This window comes from Cynara cardunculus (assembly GCF_001531365.2).
Source record: "Cynara cardunculus var. scolymus isolate 2C chromosome LG 3, CcrdV1, whole genome shotgun sequence".
In the NCBI taxonomy this organism is placed as follows: Eukaryota; Viridiplantae; Streptophyta; class Magnoliopsida; order Asterales; family Asteraceae; genus Cynara; species Cynara cardunculus.
This window is the reverse complement of record NC_037530.1, coordinates 30,915,227-30,930,959: the sequence shown is the minus strand read 5'-3', so window position 1 is coordinate 30,930,959 and position 15,733 is coordinate 30,915,227. Positions and strand designations below refer to the sequence as shown.

At 32.5% G+C, this 15,733-nt stretch overlaps 1 protein-coding gene across 1 annotated transcript; it reads left to right on the top strand.

The window, feature by feature from the left end:
- The first annotated feature begins 2,221 nt into the window (after positions 1-2,221).
- LOC112509988 (kinesin-like protein KIN-7E) lies at positions 2,222-12,312 on the top strand. Its single transcript, XM_025115230.1, has 14 exons — positions 2,222-2,438; positions 7,595-7,684; positions 7,766-7,866; positions 7,946-8,059; positions 8,129-8,210; positions 8,286-8,353; positions 8,436-8,501; positions 8,612-8,736; positions 8,836-9,163; positions 9,499-9,603; positions 9,685-10,041; positions 10,810-11,274; positions 11,458-11,708; positions 11,994-12,312. The coding sequence occupies exons 1-14, from the start codon at positions 2,222-2,224 to the stop codon at positions 12,310-12,312; spliced, it is 2,688 nt and encodes an 895-aa protein (XP_024970998.1).
- Positions 12,313-15,733: the final 3,421 nt, after the last annotated feature.

Below are 15,733 nucleotides of genomic sequence, written 5' to 3'. Positions count from 1 at the left end.
GGTTCAAATAAAAACCACTCAATTTGTAAAAACCGTGAAAACTTCATTCAACCAATCATAATTTTTCATTTTGTTCATTTTTTTGTAATTACGAGAGGTTGATTAACCATTCATTATTTTAATTTTAAAGAAATACATGAAACAGTTTCATTAAAATTTTATTAAGTAGTATATGAAACAATTTCACAACCACATATGAAACAGCTTCATCAAAAAAAATATTATATGAAACAATTTCATGAAAAAATTTCATAAGATTAACGATGGATGAGAATAGTTTTTACGGTTTTTACAAATTGAAGTGATTTTCATTTGATCGCTCCTCTATATATATATATATATATTATATATATATATATATATACACACACAAGCTCACACTAAAAGAGTCAATAGTTTGGTAAATTGTTCTTTTATTTTATGCTATTAAATGTAACATTTTTATGTATTTATTTAAAGAACAAAATGTGTTGAAATATAATAAAATCTGTCTTGGTTTCTATTCAACGTGGTAAATAATATTTTTTCTCAAGATTCAAATTTATTTGTTAACACAACAAACTTTCTTGATCGACGTAATAAAGTTCCATAATAAAACAAAATTAGTAGGTTACCTGTTAATTGGGTATAAAACAGAAAATTTTGTTACGTTGGTTGAAAAAAGTCTTCGTTGAACTGAATATAACATAAACCAGATTTTACTGCTTTTGTCGTTTTATTAATAGATTCACCTTCACTAATTTTTTTGATACCACCCTTGGGATCAACATTAATATGAAATATAGATAAAAGCTATCTGACATAAACACTAACACATACACATACATATACACATGTTTAAACCAAAAACAATTTTAGGAGCATAACAGCGTTGCTTTTATATATTTAGTAAAGGAAAAGTTTAAAGGGTTTTAAGATATTTTATCATAAGATTAGGGGTATAAAATGCATTTCAAAGAAGGCTAATTAAAGGGTTTCCTATGGTCGTTGAAAATGACGGTTTATTTTCAAAGGTTCTTAAAAGTTCAACACGCATTGGTTGAATTGGATACGTAGATGCTATCAAAACATTTCCAACCAAATTCTCTCATGCATTCGTCCATTCTACGTCATGTAATCTTCAACATTTTCTCTCTCCATCTTCATCATGTCAATTGAGTTGCATTGATTTCTCTCTAATTTTGCAAATTGGATCAGTTTGAGGCTTGTTATATGTCTTATATATGTTTCTCATTGGTGGTTCTAACAACATGAGGTGAGAATATATATTATTTCCCAACTTGTTATGGTTGATGAATGGAACTAGTTTAGTGTCGTGTTTTAATTCACGGTTGAGTTGATTTTGATTGCATTGTTGAATTTTATCTAAACGATTTGGTGTTAAGGTATATAATTCAACTTTGATGCATGCAATGATGGATTTCCAATTTAGGGTTTTCTTACGTTTTCAAATTGTTGATCTACAAATGGAGCTTAAGCTAGGTTGGGTTTCCACATTCATGACGTTTATTATTCAGACCAATATTTCAATATGATATCTTTCTTTTGCTGATGTTGTATTTCAATGTTGATGTTTACAAGTGTTAATTTAGGGTTTATATGAGAAAACCTAACTTCAATGTGTTGAACTTTGTCCATGATGGAGTAGTTCATTAGAAATTTTGTATTATGAGCTTAAAAAGAATTTAGGTGTTAGATAGTTTAAGGTTTGACATATCAATATTCATAGTTAGCGTCGAATATGTTATTCGGGTTTTTTGTCTATAGAAACAAAAAGCTAATGTTTATGTAATTGATCCACACAATGACACAAATTTAAATCATGCCTGCCATTTTTTGGTGGCCACAGATGTAGATATATCTTTGTGGGAGAAAAAACTTGGAGCTAAACAGAATCACGTTAACAAACTTTGGCTATTAAGCTATGAAGACATGTATTTGTCTAAGGCTAGAGCTCTTAAAAGATAGCAAGTGTCTGGATTTGAAATTAGGAATTTTAGATGAATGTCTAACTAATAATAGTTCTTTTGTTTGTAGATAAAGTGGTGCAAGGGATTTTGATACATTTTTTGTCTTGATGTAAAACGGGAGACTTTGGGTTTGAAAAATTCCACCCTTTTGATGTTATCAAGAGAAAAAGTGTTGGTTTGAGATCTTTTATCTGGTTAATCAGCCTCTTCAATTTTCTTTTTATTGCATTTAATATTGTTAAGGCAATGTGATGGACTCGATTTCTGGAGACGAGTTTGAACTAAGTGATGGACAAGAGTCAAGTGTGCAAGAAGAGAAGATTTTTGTTGCAGTGAGGCTTAGGCCTTTGAATGAAAAAGAAATTGCGAAGGGTGATGCATCTGATTGGGAATGTATCAACACCACCACTATTGTATTCAAGAACAACATATCGGAACGATCAATGTACCCGAATGCCTATACTTTTGGTAAGTTATCTGCTATCTACTTCTTGTATTTTTTTTCCTTATATCATCATACCCTAAATGTGTCATGTATATGAGCGTTAAAAGCTATAAAATCTTTCAAATGGACCCTTTCCAATTTTCACCTTTTGTGGTGTTTGGTTGTGCGGAGAGAAAACCAAACAAGATAAAAGAGTTTTGGGTAATTTTCTTCATTGAATGAATTACAAAAAGGGACCTATTTATACAACATTACAGTAAAGCAATAAACAGAAAAAGAACTCCTAACTAAAAGTTGTTGCAAGTAACTAAACAACTATGTGTACATATCAACATCCCCCCTCAAGTTGGAGGATGTGAAGACTGAAACATCCCCAACTTGCCTAAAATCGTATGATGTTGTCTTCCTGGAAGACTTTTGGTGAACAAGTTAGCCAATTGTTGTTTAGTAGGGACGTAAGATAGAGAAATAAGGCTAGCCTTCAACTTCTCTAGAACAAAATGACAATCAATGTCTATATGCTTTGTTCGTTCATGAAAAATAGGATTTTTCGAAATATGAATAGCAACCTGACTATCACAGTGTAAAGAAATGGGAATTACATCAAGAACCTCCAATTCATGTAAAAATCGAGACAACCAAGCAAGTTCAATAGTTACACGTCTGACTGACCGATACTCGGCCTCAGCGGACGACAAAGAAACCGTAGCTTGTTTCTTGGATTTCCAGAAAATGGGGCTTCCTCCTAATAGAATATAATAATCGTTGACCGATCTTCGAGTACACAGACACATAGCCCAACCAGAATCACAGTATGCTTCTAGCTGAAATGAAGGATCTTTAGTAAAGAATAGACCCTGAGTAGCAGTACCCTTGAGATATCTGAGAGTATGAATTGCAGCTTGATAATGAGGAACAGAGGACTCTGCATAAATTGGCTTAAAAACTGAACTGCAAATGAGATGTCTAGACGAGTGTGAGTTAAGTAATTAAGCTTTCCAACAAGCTTTTTGTATTCCTTTGGATGAGACAACAAATCACTTTCAGTATATGACAATTTCAGCTTATGTTCGAGAGGGCTAACCATGGGTGACAATTGAGAACACTGAAATTCATCAATCAAGTCTACCGCAAACTTTCATTGAGTAAGAACAACACCTTTGGAGTCATATAAAACTTCCATGCCAAGAAAGTAATGTAGAACACCTAAATCTTTAATCTTGAAAGTGTTGTCCAAAAAACATTTTAGTGACTCAATTTCAGCTTTGTTGTTCCCAATCACTAATATGTCATCCACATAGATTGCAAGAAACACAATAGATTTTCCACTTTTCTTGTAGAAAAAAGAATGATCATTTGGAGAATGATCAAAGCCAATAGACCATAAAACATCCGTGAGCTTAGAATATCCTTGTCGGGATGCTTGCTTCAAGCCATTCAAGGACTTCTGCAGCTTACATACATGATTAGAAGAAGGAACAGAAAGCCCTGGTGGTGGTTTCATATAAACTTCTTCATGAAGAGAACCATGTAGGAAAGCGTTATTGACATCCAGTTGAAACATGTTCCATCCCTTTTTAACAGCAACAACCATAAGACTTCGAATGATGGTCATTTTAACCACCAGGGAGAAAGTTTCGATATAGTCAGTATCGACTTTTTGAGTAAAACCCCGAACAATGACCCTTGCCTTACATCGTTCGATTGTACCATCAGCGTTAAACTTGAGTTTGTACACCCATTTGCAAATTATTGGCTTCTCACCTACAGGTAATTCACATAACTACCAAGTACCGTTAGTGTCAAGAGCTATAAGTTCTTTATCCATAGTTTCTTGCCATTCGGGCAAACCATCTGCCTCCTCATATGTAGAGGGTTCATGTATAGTCTGTATAATATTCATAAATTGTTGACTTTGGGTAACAAGGGTGTTAAACAAAAAGATGTGGTTTGACAATGAGAGATTGTGTATTGGGGCAGAAAATTTCATTCTTTGTACTAGAATCAACAGCCATATGACCACACACAAAATCCTTCAAATATAGTGCTTTAATAGTTCTTGATGACCTTCTCACCTCTTGTGAAACATTGGTTTCAGATTCAAGTTGTGATGGTGTGACATTTTCTTCACCATCTGAATTAGAAACAATCGAAGATGGTGAAAGAAGGGTTGAAGGAACAAGATTGATTGTAGAGTATGGAAAAACGGACTCATGGAAGGTAACGTCTCTTGAGTAAAAAAAATGTGAGATTCAAGTGAAAGAACTTGGTATGCTTTCTTTCGAAAAGGATATCCTAAGAAAACACGAGGAATAGCTCGAGGTGAAAGTTTGTCTCTTCCTTGTTTCAAGGTGGAAGCATAGCACAAACACCCAAAATTGCGTAAATGATCATACTAGGTATATTTCCAAAGAGTAATTGAAAATGTGTCAAATCATGAAGAATTGCGGATGGAAATCTGTTAGTGAGATACGTAGCTGTCAAAACACTCTCCCCAATATTTAATGGGCAAATGAGACTAAAATTACAAGTCTCTCGAAGTTTCAAGAAGGTGCCTATGTTTCCTTTCCACAACTCCATTTTGTTGTGGTGTTTGGGTGCAACTTGTTTGGTGGATGATCCCTTTTGATAGGAAAAATGAAGAAGACTCTTTCCCACTTCCAAGTTCCAAGGCATTATCAGATCTAATGGTTTTTACAGAGGTATGAAATTGATTTTCAACCATGGCAATGAAGTTTTTGATTAAAATGAGTGCATTGCTTTTACAACTCATCAAATAGGTCCATGTGGCTAGACAATGATCATCTACAATGGTTAAGAAATATTTATAACCATCTTGTGTTGGAACACGATAGGGTCCCCATGTCTGAATAAGATCAAAGATATGTGTCGAGTATGTGGCACTAAAGGGAAAAGGTTGTCTTGCTTGTCTAGCCGTTTGGAAAATTTGACAAGAATTAACATTTGTATAATTAGCACGATTTAAAACAAGAGACATTTGATACAATTTATTGAAAGAAATATGTCCAAGTCTTTGATGCCAAACAAAAACATCAACTGAATTACAAGAAAAAGACTTAGAAGAAACTACTTGTTTGCAATTAGAGGTAGAAGGAACATCATCGTTTTGCATCATCTTTGTTGTTTGAACCAACTTCATCAAATATAACCCAATGTGTGCTTTACCAAACTCTACTGCCTCTTCAGAAAAGGAGCTTGCAAGATACATTTTGTAGGAGTAAATGTAACAATGCAAGAATATTTTTTATATAACTTTTCAATGGATATCAAATTGTACTTGAACTCAGGAATTAGAAGGACATCATGGATAATGAGATCAACCCTTATCTGGACAGATCCCTCCGAACTAACAGAAATTGTGGCATTATTGGGTAAGGTAATGATGTGAGGTTTAAGAAGAGGTTTTATGGTGAGAAAAAGGGTGTGATCATGACACATATGATCACTTGCCCTTGTGTCAATGATCCAAGGCTCATCAACATCATAAATACAGTTAGATTCTACACAATTATCCTTCACAAATGAAGAAGAACAAACTGATTTACCTGCACAGTTGGTTGAGGACTACTCCTGTTTAGTACCCTGTTTCGGTAATTGAATTTGGTTCAACAGTTTAATCAGATGTTCATACTGATCTGGAGTAAAATCAGTTAAAGAACCTTGCTCATTTTTGCTTTCACCACCACAATTGTGAGCATCATCATGGGCTAGAGCAACAATCCTCTTTTTATCTTTGTTATTTGGATACCCAAGTTTCTTCCATCACTTGTCCTCTGTGTGTCCAGATCTTTTGCAATAGTTGCAGAAATATTTTGGTTTCCTATTATTTCTCTCAAAATTTGCTTTAGAGTTTTGTGAAGAAACTCTAAGATTTCCAGTATTAAAAGCCATTGAATCTGAAACTTCAGAATGTGTCAGAAGAACAATATTTTCTCTTTGTTGTTATTCTTGTATCAAGAGTGAATGAACCCATGCCAAAGAAGGTAGAGGACTCATCATTAATATGTTCCCCCTCACAATTCTAAAACTATCATTGAGCCCCATCAAAAATTGTATGAGTCTTGGATCCTGCATCTTCTTGTGAACTGCTTCAGTAGATCTACAAGTGCAAACAGGCATTTCATCTACTACATTCACTTTATCCCATAGACATTTGGCTTTAGTAAAATATGTAGAAACATCCATATTTCCATGTTTTAAGGATGAAATCTCCTTATGAAGATTATACAACCGAGTTCCACTTGATTACCCAAATTTGTGCTCCAATTCTTTCCATGTTTCTGCAGCAATGGTGTCACACTATTTGCAATATCTTTGCCCAACACATTTAACAACTAGAAATCACCATATCATTGCATCTCTCCCAAAGCAGAAGATTAGGTGAATCCAGATCAGATTTATCGCACTTATCTGTGACAAAACCAAGTTTATTTTTCGTTGAAAGAGCAATAATCATCGATCTTTTCCATGATGAAAATCCAGTTCCATTAAACACAGTGGACACCAATTGCATTCCTAGATGATCAGAAGGATGAAGATACGTCGGGCTATTCACATTGATACTCATGATTGATTAAAATTGTAGAAGCAGAAAACGAAAATTGTAATTGACCTAATCGAGTCAAGAATAAAGAGGTGGATCGATCGAACAAGAGAAGAAAAGTATTGATTCAATTTGATCGAACAATTATCAAATTGAAATTAGAGAAAAAAAAATATGTATGAAGGTAGCTCTGATACCATGTGTAGAGAGAAAACCAAACGAGAGAAAAGAGTTTTGGGTAATTTTCTGTATTGAATAAATTGAATGAATTACATAAAAGGGACCTATTTATACAACATTATAGGAAAGCAATAAACAGAAAAAGAACTCCTAACTGAAAGTTGTTTCAAGTAACTAAGCAGTTACGTGTACATATCAACAGGTTTAACATGGTCGCCATTGTCCATACTTGTATTTATGTAGTATCGTATAGGTTAGAAAGATAAAGGATAAATAAGGGTATTTCTATCACTTGCTAATATGCATTAAGATGGAATACAAAAATTGGGATTTAGATCATCTTGCATATTGGCCTGGTTACATGTAATATCGATTGGTATCCTTTTTTTTTCTTTTCTTGATTATAGTCGTGATTAATGATTGTTTTGGATGTAGACCGCGTATATAGGTGTGACAGTTCGACAAAACAAGTGTACGAGGAGGGAGTCAAAGGAATTGCTCTTTCTGTTCTTAATGGCATTAACTGTAAGTACGTTTCTCATATTAGCCCATTTTATATAAATTATATCAATCATTATATTTTAAGCCAATAAACTATTCCTCCAGCAAGTATATTTGCTTACGGGCAGACAAGTAGTGGGAAGACATACACCATGTCTGGAATTACTGAATATGCGATAACAGATATATATGACTACATAAGCAAGGTACTTATGGAATTTGTTTGAAATTCCTAAATAAATTTCCATTGGAACCTGGTCTCATGGGCACATCTTTTTGTTTCAGCATAACGATAGAGAATATGTGTTGAAATTTTCTGCCATAGAAATCTATAACGAATGTGTTAGAGACCTTCTCGACCCAGATGGTACTCCGCTTAGACTCCTTGATGACCCAGAGGTGAGACATAAAAGGTTCATTTATTAATTAATAAGATGTTCTATAGTTCTCAAGGATTTATGGTTTCAGAAAGGGACAGTCGTAGAAAAGCTGACAGAAGCTAATTTAAGGGATTGTAGCCATCTAAAGGAACTCATTTACGTGTGTGAAGGTAATATCATTCATTTTTGTCATTTGTTACACAAGAATGTGTATTTATAATATGGTGTGAGTTGTGTGTTTGTAGCCGAGAGGCAAATTGGGGAGACGGCACTGAATGAAATGAGTTCCAGGTCTCATCAGATTCTACGACTGGTAACCATTCTTAATCTAATTACTTATCAACATGAACGAAACGACAATATATTAATCATTCACTCGAGATTATTTATTTCAGGTGGTTGAAAGTACTTGCCGTGAATATAGAGGAGATCACAGCGGAAGAACTCTTACGGCAACTGTGGTACGGATGTTTCCTATCAATAACCATTATCTCAAAATTTAGTTGATTTTTACTTGTTGTAGTTTCTTGATGTAAACACAAGAATAAATAAGCAATTGGTTACCGTGCAGAATTTTGTTGATCTAGCAGGAAGTGAGCGTGCTTCTCAAACCTTAGCAGCCGGTGCACGACTGAAAGAAGGCTGCCACATAAATCGTAGTTTGCTAACACTAGGAACTGTTATTCGCAAATTGAGGTGTCCACTTTCGATCCATGTTTTATTTTTTATCTGTGTGTTGAGTTCTGGATAAAAAATGTAATACATTCATCGTCAATCTTCATTATTTGGATGCAGCAAAGGAGGAAATGGCCATATTCCTTATAGAAACTCCAAGCTAACACGCATACTACAAAGCTCCCTTGGAGGCAATGCAAAGACTGCCATACTATGCACTGTTTGCCCTGCACATAGTCATCTTGAACAATCAAGAAACACCCTTCTGTTTGCTTCTTGTGCCAAACATGTAAACACCAATGCGCAAGTCAATGTAGTGATGTCAGATAAAGCATTGGTCAAGCAGTTGCAACAAGAATTGGCTAGATTGGAAAGTGAGTTAAGGATGTCTCCTGCTTCAAATGGTTCTACATCAATAATTAAAGATATGGAGTTTCAAATTGAAAAGGTGAGAAACAAAGTTACTCTACTAGCTAGTTATACGTAACCATGGTCATCTCATTTTGATATTTGTTTCTGATATATTAGAGGACCAAAATCAGGTTGGTTTCTTATTGAGTTATAAATGAAGAGCCGAAAACTTATAGGTGATCTCAAACACACAAGAGATACTTTTTTACGTCTTGTAACACTTCCAAAAGTCAATATGTGCAAAACTTCCATAGCAAGACTATTGGCTTCCGTAATCATAGACTAAGGAATGCATTATAACGTAGGCAACTACTACATATAAAAATGCCTTCTTAAGAGGGTCGATTTACTCAATAACTTTGTATTACTCAGATGGAGAAGGAGATAGAAGAGCTGACTCAACAACGTGATCTTGCTCAATCTCGTCTTGAGCATTTGCTACGAGTAACTGGAGTTGATCAAAATTCTTTACCATGGGTAGGTTTTCTTCCCATTGAACAGAATAAGGATACACATCTTTATTAATTTGTTATCCTAATCCTTGTTATTATTGCGTAGGCGGATTCTGGTGACCTTCATGAGAAGGGTTCAAGAGACGGATATCTAGCATCAGACATGTCCGAGATGGTTGATCCTCATAGATTTGATGCTTCATTGAACAAATATCATCTTTCTGACATGAAGGGTACAAAGACTCTGGATGAGAACCAACACTTCCTTGATGAAAACTCTCCAATGCGATTTTTGGATCAACATTATGTGCCAGACCCATCTCGGGGGCCTGAGAATATTTCTCAAGAAATCACAAGAAATCCAAAAGATGGGTTCAAGGAAGATCAACATATGGAGAAAACATCAAGCATAGACAATAACATCAAAATAAATCTAGGAGATAGCAGCAAGAAAGATCAACGTGTTGAGAAAACATCAAGCAAAGACAATAACATCACAATAAATACAGAAGACATGAACAAGAAAGATCAACGTATTGAGAGAAAATCAAGCAAAGACAATAACATCACAATGAATACAGAAGAAATATGCAAGGAAGATCAACATACTGAGAAAACATCAAGCAAAGACAATAACATCACGATGAATACAGAACAAATATGCAAGGAAGATCAACATATTGAGAGAACACCCAGCAAAGACAATAACATTACAATGAATACAAAAGAGAGCTGCAAGGAAGATGAACATATTGAGAGAACTCCAAGCAAAGACAATAACATCACTATGAATATAAAAGAGAGCTACAAGGAAGATCAACGTATTGAGAAAACATCAAGCAACGACAAAAACATCACAATGAATACTGAAGAAAGCTATAAGGAAGATCAACATATTGAAAAAACAAGAAACAAAGACAATAATATCACAATGAATACAGAAGGCAAGGAAGGTCATGGTATTCATAAAACATCAAACATACACATTAACACCATGATAAATCCAGAAGGCAAGGAAGATCGACGTATTGAGAAAGCATCAAGCATAAATGAAAACATCACAGTAAATCGAGAAGGCGGCTATAAGGAAGATCGATGGATTGAGAAAACATCAAGTGTTGACAATAACAACACAATAGATCCAGAAGATAGCTGCAAAGAAGATCAAAGGATTAAAATAACATCAAAAATAGATAGTGATATCACAACAAATCCAGAAGATAGTTACAAGGAAGATGAACATATTGAGAAAACATCAAGCATAGACAATAACATTCCTGCTGAAGAAGCCCAGTTAGATGATAGTTATGGTAGTCCAAAGGAAAAAATTCAGGTCATTCATTCAACTTTAGGCCGCATCAAAATTCAACATGCAGAATCATCTCCATGTTCATCCGACACAGACATGTTATCTGATTCAGAAAGCATCTCTATACCAAGAAGCAAAAGTTGTAAGGAGTTTACCATGACTAAATTATCTCCTCAATATGAGAAGGAAATGATGATGGGGAGTACAAACATTGATGGAACTGATATAGAATTTTCTGAAAAACAAGAAGGGAATAAACAGATTCTAACTAAATCAAAATCAGAGCCAGATGTTACAACAAAAAACCGACAAGAATCTGCTAGTTCTGTCACTAGTGTTGATGAAAAGGAAATCAAGCAGAATATCAAGTTATTAGCTGAAGACGACGCATCTGATCATTTTTCCACACCTAAATCACCCAATGAACTAGTAGCCTTTAATCCTAAAGTGGTTTCTAGTGATGAAACGGTATGGATGTTTTCTTGTATATTTGTTTATAGAAGCTATAACCAATTTTACTCTAATCAAATTATAAACTTTTGTCAACTATGATTCCATTGACAGGTCAAGGATGCTGAACCAAAAACCAAGGAACTAAAAGAAGTTAATGATGAAACCATGGCTCCTGATAGAAATTGGTCTGTAATATTTGAGAATCAAAGAAGAAATATAATTAGACTTTGGGATGCATGCAACACACCTTTGCTTCATAGGGCCTATTTTTTCTTGCTTTTCAAAGGCGATCCATCCGACTCTGTGTACATGGAGGTGGAGCTTAGACGACTCTCCTATCTTGTGAATACACCAGCAAGTGTCACTAGGTACTATATTTCCAGTTCCTTTACCTATTTTTCTTTCAACTTAGACAATTTTGTTGAACTCATAACAGTCGTACCTAGAATACATACTAACCATCATGATTTACAAATTATAAGTTCTTGCTCTTCATCTAAGATCAAATTGAGTGACTTCTGATCCATCTAAATCACCAAGAAACGAATATTAAATAATGTGGTGTCATATCTACTCATTAAGTCATTGGCTTATTGTTTTTTTATCATCCATTTTTCAAGATTATGATCATACTTTTTCTTGATAACCAAAAGTGCAAGGGCTCTTAGTCGTGAAAGATTAATGCTAAGCAAGAAACTCCTAAAGATATTTTCAGCTATGCAACGAGATGCTCTCTTTCAGAAGTGGGGAATTCCGTTGGACTCAAAACATAGAAGGATCCAATTATCTCGTTTAGTATGGACCAAAACAAATGACATGGATCACATCAAGAATAGCGCAGAGTTAGTCGCAAAGTTGGTCGGGATAGTAGAGCTAAACCGAACACCAAAAGAACTATTTGGGTTGAGCTTTCTTCCCAAGCCAGATTACTATAAAACCTCATTGTGGAAAGCCAGTATGTCTCTTACATAGGTATACTTGATGTTTATGAATCCAAAACATTTCATTGTATTACTCATTCTAAGTACTATAAATATACCATGTTCGAAACCTCACTGATAACTTCAAGATCTTGACGTCGTGTGTATGGTTTTCAGATATTCCCAAATCGATTTTAATCCTAAAAAGTTAGTACATAAAATGTAGATCTTGGTTAAATGTTTATAAGCTTGTTACCTTTGAAGTTTGAACCATAAAGATAAGGCATAATCATATACAAACCCAATAAATCATACAAACTTATAAACCAGTTTTCATGTTTTTTGCCGTATGAAATAATACATGTGAAAATACAATGTTTATACAATATTGTTTCATATACATATAAAACAATACTATATAAACACGGTATTTTCACACCTGCTCGTTTTATAAGTTTATAAGAATGATTGGTTTTGTAAAACAGAGAGTCATGCGAGATATTTAACAATCGGTTTTAGTTTCATGATTTACATCTCAACTTAGATATTTTGATAATTTAAATCGTATTTGTCATTAAGTTAGACAATAATAAGCTTTGGAAATGAATACATCTAATAATATGGTATAATTGTGGGTATTTTAAACCAAATAAACTCAATGATTAATAAATCACAGTGTTCTTTTTTGGGGTAAGATGTATAAGAGTGGGGTGTTATTCCAGTTTTATTTAATTGATATATCATTATGTTATGTTACATAGTCGAATAGTAAATTTGTTGGTATATTTATGGATGTCGTGCATTGACAATTTGGTTATGATTGAAGGCTGCTATATGAGTATATTTGTCTAATTAATGTAATGAAATATATCTCGATTTTAATGTTTCATTTTATTCTATGTCTTTGTGGATATAAAACGGTTTTATTTGGTTTTGAGAAAACGAAAATGTTTTTATTTTGAAGATATCATAAAATTTTGAAAAAAAAAATACCGATATCAGTATCAAATTAACTATTTAAAAGTTATCGTTTTTTGGTGTAATTCTTTTTAATTCAAATTTCTTTTATTATAATTTAATTTAGGTTTAATAACGAAGTAATTTATTTTTGATTTAATAATATAATTTATAAAAATATTAATTAAGTATTTTGTTACAACTCAATGATTATCCTAATTATAGTTTTAAATTTTTATATTAAAAAAATGAGATATTTATCATGTATTTGATTATGTTTATCTGCAATTAGTTATACGAATAACTTTAATAAGTCGTACTTACGTGCAATTTAATTTTAATGTTAAATTTTAAGTAATATGCATCAATAAACAATAATTCATACATAAAAGATAGTTTTTAAAAGTTTTTCTCAAATGATTTATAATATATTATAGATAAAATAACTTATTTTTGAGCTTATTGAAAAAAAAAACCCTCATTTAGTTTACCATAAGCTAGTTGATAAGTGGACTTACTAAAACGCTACTTGAATTAGTGTTTCCATAAACTGTATGAGCTTTTGGGACTCATCTGTTATTTTTTCATTAAATCTTGTATAGATAAAACTATATGTATGGATTAACTTGTTTGTACGAATTATGCTAAATTGTTGTTCGATTGTTGTGCTGAATAAATTACTTGGATGATACAATTGACCATTTTACCCTTACTGTTAGTTTTTTTTTCTTTTTTTTATTGCTAAACTCGATATCTTGTATTATGATCGGTTAACAAATAAATAGCAAATAAATTTTGAAATACACTTTTTCTTGTGTTAAATATTTAAAATTAAATATTGTTAGATGTTTATGTAGTCTTAAATAGAAAAACATAATGCACTTTTCAATTTTGAATGATAAGGTTTTAACTCTTTCTTGAATGAATAAACCATCATAAAAGTCTTCGAAGTTTTTTTTAAATAAATAAACCATATAACTTTTAGAAATTGATTACTTACATTTTTTTAATCTAAAAAAACTAAATGTAACTCGTTTGGAAGGTTTTAATGTAAAAAAACATAAATCAGTTTTATTGTTTATCAAACACTATGTTATTCGAACCCCTTGCGCACAACACCATCGCTCCCCATCACCACCCTTTTCCGCTCCTTTGACGTATGCTTTTCATCATCGCCTATTGCCTATCTCCCTCATATATATATATATATATATATATACACACACACAGAGAGAGAGAGAGAGAAAGAGAAAGAACGCTTAGTTCAAATGTTAACCCAAATTATTGTGTTAACTTTATAAACCTTTTAGACCAATCACAATATCTTAGTATATTAGATTATTTATTATCTAAGAATTTAATGTTAAGGGTATGTGAGTAATTTTTTTTATAACTCCTATATTATTAATTGGGAGTTACAAAATTCATAAAATCCCATGATTCTTGCATTTTAAATATTGATCTTGTGATTTTTTTTCATTTTTTTAATATTGATCTTCCATTTTTAATATTTATAAATTTGTTATTGGTGGTGGAGATCTGCTAGTAAAGTGTTTGTTATCGTTCAAGCAATTATGGATAAAAACATTGAAAAACAACATGACAACATTGAGAAGGTTAAAATTGTTTATAGTGACAATCGGAGTTTGAGATCGGAAAGTAAAGTAAATAATCAAAACGAGTATCTTGGTAATTATGAACACAAATTGACATATATGACATAAATTGACATGTATACACTCATATGAACACAAATTGACATATATATATATGAACACTTGTGACAATTATAAACACAAATTCAACATATATATGTGAACACTTGTGGCAATTATGAACACAAATTGAACATATATGAACACGTGTGACAATTAGGAACACAAACTGAACATATATGTGAACACTTGTGGCAATTATGAACACAAATTGAACATATATGAACACTTTTGGCAATTTATGAACAAAATTGAACATATACTATTTCTACTGTTTGTAACCGATGTCATTCAATGCACATTATCTTTGACATAAATACTCTTCAGCAATTATGTTCACATATGTTTGTGAGATTACACATTTAATAAATTAAATCTATAATATGATTAATCTCAACTCTTTATTTTAAGGGAAAAGTCTCAAAAAACCCAATGGACTTTAGTATTTAGATTGATTAAATCATTGGACAACTTTTTGGAACAAATAAGTTCTTAGACATTTCAAAACATGTTAAATAAATTCTTTGACTTTCTAAAATCTGTTAGATACATCATTATAACATATAAACTGGTTAATATTGTAAAATAATGGAAAAAATCTGGAAAAAAAAAGCTAATGAACTTTCATATTTTCAGCAATTAAGTCTCTAAACATTTTTTGAACCAAAAAAATACTTATATTTATAAAATGAAACAAATAAATCAAAAAAGTACTTACATTTATAAAAGGTATTTACATTTAAAAAAAATTGATGAAATTTATTCTAATTGAAAATAAAAAATACATGGATGAATCGAAGA

Excerpts from the sequence above, each read along its gene's own strand:
- LOC112509988 (XM_025115230.1), top strand. The coding sequence starts at position 2,222 with ATGGACTCGATTTCTGGAGACGAGTTTGAACTAAGTGATGGACAAGAG. Across the intron at positions 7,867-7,945 it reads TATATGACTACATAAGCAAG|CATAACGATAGAGAATATGT; the intron begins GTACTTATGGAA and ends TTTTTGTTTCAG. Across the intron at positions 11,275-11,457 it reads AGTTATTAGCTGAAGACGAC|GATGCTGAACCAAAAACCAA; the intron begins GCATCTGATCAT and ends TGACAGGTCAAG.